Source organism: Lactuca serriola, chromosome 6 (genome assembly GCF_051521515.1).
Source record: "Lactuca serriola cultivar US96UC23 chromosome 6, Lser_US96UC23_V15, whole genome shotgun sequence".
Taxonomy (NCBI): Eukaryota; Viridiplantae; Streptophyta; class Magnoliopsida; order Asterales; family Asteraceae; genus Lactuca; species Lactuca serriola.
This window is the reverse complement of record NC_136413.1, coordinates 88,581,345-88,585,073: the sequence shown is the minus strand read 5'-3', so window position 1 is coordinate 88,585,073 and position 3,729 is coordinate 88,581,345. Positions and strand designations below refer to the sequence as shown.

The window sequence follows — 3,729 nt, the reverse complement described above, 5'->3', positions numbered from 1 at the left end:
GTTTTCGTCCCAAGTGCAATAAATAATAATGTACTTTGGTTTTTTGTCTTAGTTTAAAAATAACAATCTACTTTGGCATCATAAAATGCATGTTGATTTTGTAATTTTGGTTTTGTGGTGATTATTTGCTAAAAACTTTGGTAATTGGGTTTTAATCCCAAGTGCAAGAAATAGCAATGTACTTTAGCTTTTTGTCTTAATTTAAAAATAGTAATCTACTTTGGCATCATAAAATGCATGTTGATTTGGTAATTTTGGTTTTGTGGTGATTGTTTGCTAAAAACTTTGGTAATTGGGTTTTTTTCCCAAATGCAAGAAATAGCAATGTAGTTTGGCTTTTTTTTTCTTAATTTAAAAATAGAAATGTACATCAATAGTTTTTGTTTATGTTTAATAATTTAACTTATAAGTTTATATATGTTGTTATTTATTATGTAGTTGGAAACTCTTCGAGCAATACTCAACGACTCGCTAGTTGCCTTTTTCCATGTAGTGGGTATTTTGGTTGGTAGAGGGTAATACCTCACGGATTAGAAGCCTCATGTTTGAACCTGGGCAAATAACTACGGAGTATACTAACATACTAACCAAAATACATTTTGGAGTAGAAGCCTCGGATTCGAAGAGCAAGGAGATTCTAACAAGGAGTATACTAACATACTAACCAACTAATCCGTTGTCCAAAACAGGAGCAACAGAGTTTTGGCGAGATAAAGAAAGATTATAGTTTTAAGTTGTTTGAAAAGTAACAACCATATATTGGAATGTATTAAGTCCACTTCTCGCCAGCTTTTATTTAGTTAAAAGTCTTGAAAAGTAACAACCATATATTGGAATGTACGAAGTCCACTTCTCGCCAGCTTTTATTTAGTTAAAAGTCTTGGTGTTCCAATAAAAATTGATCGTTAAAACTTTGTTATTCATAACATTTACAATAAAAGGGATACATTATAATTATATGAACTTTTACATGTTCAATGAAAAAACACTATAGTTACTGATCAATACAATACAAAGATAAGAGAAAATGTTGTAAAAATGTTATGACGTGAATTAAGGTGAAGCATCATTTACTTCCAAGAAATAAGAACAAAAGTAAATTTTATATATGAACAGGTGAAAGGACTGACTTGTCACCAACATAATTCTCAACACACAATCTCATACAATGTATAACCAGATGTAATGATCAAGTCATATAGCTTGAGTCAGGCACACTGGAAGCCACTTGGGACTTGGTTGCCACAAGCATTAAGTAGCAAGCTGAGAGACAGTGGTACATCGAGATTGATACCCAACACGTTGGCTTTGATGGCAGTGCAAAGGCAGAGAGCAGCCTCAAGGTCGATAAGTCCTTGGATAAGAGAGCAGCAAGGCTTTACTGGTGGCGAACCCACCTCAACACTAATCAACCCCCTAAGAAGATTGGCGCACACTCCTAGTTTCAAGGTGTCTCTAGGGCATGTTGCCCATGGTGGGTTAAGGTTTGTCCATGGGTTTTGGTTTGGGTTTGCATTGGAGAGGTTGGGAGTAGGGTTAGAATTGGGGGAGGAACTGGGATTGGAATCGGAGGTAAAACTAGGGTTGGAAACGTGGTTGTGGTTAGGATTATAGTAAGGGTTCATATTGGGGTTTGTATTTGGGTTTACGTTACTTTTGGAGGTAGGGGAAGTTTCACAACCATTACTTATGGTAAACAATATAAGGTTGTTAGCCAGAAAAAGAACTAATAAAACACTGCATTTTGATGCCATATCTAATTGATTGTCCAAGGGAGAATATGATGGTGAGTGTTGAGTGCTTAGAATGAGGGTATTGTGGGTTTTTATAGGTACCAATGGAGGGTGATGTGTTTTATAAATGTTGACTGTAGGAATAAAAGTAATATACTGCTTCATCATATATAACTGTTCAAAAACTTCACGGATCTTAGCTCCAACTTTTTTTTTTTTTTTTTTTTTAAGATTAAGGAAACCATAACTTCATTAAAGCCAAATTAGAATCTAATTATATTTCAGTAATTATTTAATCTATTTATATCAAAGTTGTATAGTAGTTTTCATTACATAAATTTAACATGTAAGCTAATTGTTTATGTCTATGCTGTCAGTTAATTTATCTAGTTTTTTTACATGTGTGTATGCCATCTAATTATAACCGTATACTGTAATACATATCTATATTTTTTTCAATAGTATTGCATAGCTTCATTGCACTTTCTGAATAGTTTCTCCAGTTTTATTTCTTATTATCATGTTTAACAATTATGCAATGGAAAGAAAAATTATCATATGATAAGAAAAAAGGAAACAATGGAAATGATTGTTTTTTGAACAGCAAACATTCAATCCCCGGGTTATTGCTAGCTAAATGCTGTGTAATTGATGTTCATCACACAATCATTCCTGTGTTTCCATATCTCCCACACAAGGGCAACGGTAAAAACCAGATCACCACAATGGTAGAGACAAATAGATTTATCTTTCAACAGCAGGAAAGTACTTCTAAATTTTAATTAGTATATAGAAAATAGGAGGAGAAAAACAACAAAAGCTCACCAAAATTGAGAAGCCACGTTTTTCTTTTTCACAATTCTTTTGACAAATGACAATCATACTATTATAAAGTAATCAGAGAACCATGATCCCAAGATGCAAGGATAAGAATCCCTAAAATAGATTATATGTATCAATAACACTTGAATAAAATATATACCCAAGAAATGCGTGGAAAAATCTATATAATTAACATACAGTATTCCACAGTGTTTTTTAAGATGTTAATATACAATAATTTAATGTCTGATTTGTAATTATGTATTTCACATGATACGTGACATTCTATGTTTTTTTAGGGACGACAATTTCAATTATAAAAATGAGAATCATCAGGAGGCTGGGTGATGTACACATAGTGATGTATAAAAGAAAATCAACACTGTTCGGAAAAATCTGTAAAAGTATGAACTTGGAACCGATAAGAAAACAACGTCACCATCAAAGTCATCACTAAGTATCATATAAAACAACTCATGTTTATGTAACTTCCCACGAAGTCTCAACTCACATATTCTCACCACAAGGAGACCTATAACGACGACACTTTCAAATATTATGCTGATGACATATCATCGTAAATGCCTATACCGACGACTTGTCATCTGTACAAATTCGTAGGTATAACTCCGTCGGTAAAAGTGGAAAATGTTGTCGCGATAGATGTCGTCGGTAGAGAGCCACCAATGCCGACGACATGTCATCTTCAAAAGGTCTCAGGACTGATTTTCGAGGAAAAAAAAAGTGTTATTATAAACCTATTCCGACGACCTATTGACAATATAAAGGTCACTTTTACCGACGACATGTCGTCGGGACAGGGTGGTGTGGTGGCCGGAAGTCGCAATAGACGTCGTAGGCATTTTCAAAGAATTATAAATATGAAATCAAACAACATATATCAAATTTTACATTTTCATACGACAATACCCTATAAAAAAACTTACCTTTTCTATAGCGGTGGGTGGTGTGATGGCGGGAAGTAGTAAATAGGTAGTGACCGGAAGTGGGAAGTCGACATGGTGGCTGATGTTCATTGGAACACAACCGATATTAGGGAAAAAACTGAAAAATCAAAAAATCTTACCTGGAACGGATACTGTGGTGGCCAGACGTCCCAATTGACGTTGTCGTAGGTGGTCAAACCTCCGGTGACAACCCTACGGAGACACAA

At 34.4% G+C, this 3,729-nt stretch overlaps 1 protein-coding gene across 1 annotated transcript; it reads right to left on the bottom strand.

Annotated features, from left to right (window-relative positions):
• Positions 1-1,208: 1,208 nt before the first annotated feature.
• LOC145058194 (lipid transfer protein EARLI 1-like) lies at positions 1,209-1,754 on the bottom strand. Its single transcript, XM_079006104.1, has 2 exons — positions 1,651-1,754; positions 1,209-1,476 (listed from the first exon to the last, which is right to left on the bottom strand). Exons 1-2 carry the CDS (start codon positions 1,752-1,754, stop codon positions 1,209-1,211), a joined length of 372 nt encoding a protein of 123 aa, XP_078862230.1.
• Positions 1,755-3,729: the final 1,975 nt, after the last annotated feature.

Coding starts and splice junctions, on each gene's coding strand:
- LOC145058194 (XM_079006104.1), bottom strand. CDS start 1,754: ATGGCATCAAAATGCAGTGTTTTATTAGTTCTTTTTCTGGCTAACAAC. Junction 1,477..1,650: donor TCCCCTACCTCCAAAAGTAA/CGTAAACCCAAA, acceptor AAACCTTAACCC/ACCATGGGCAACATGCCCTA.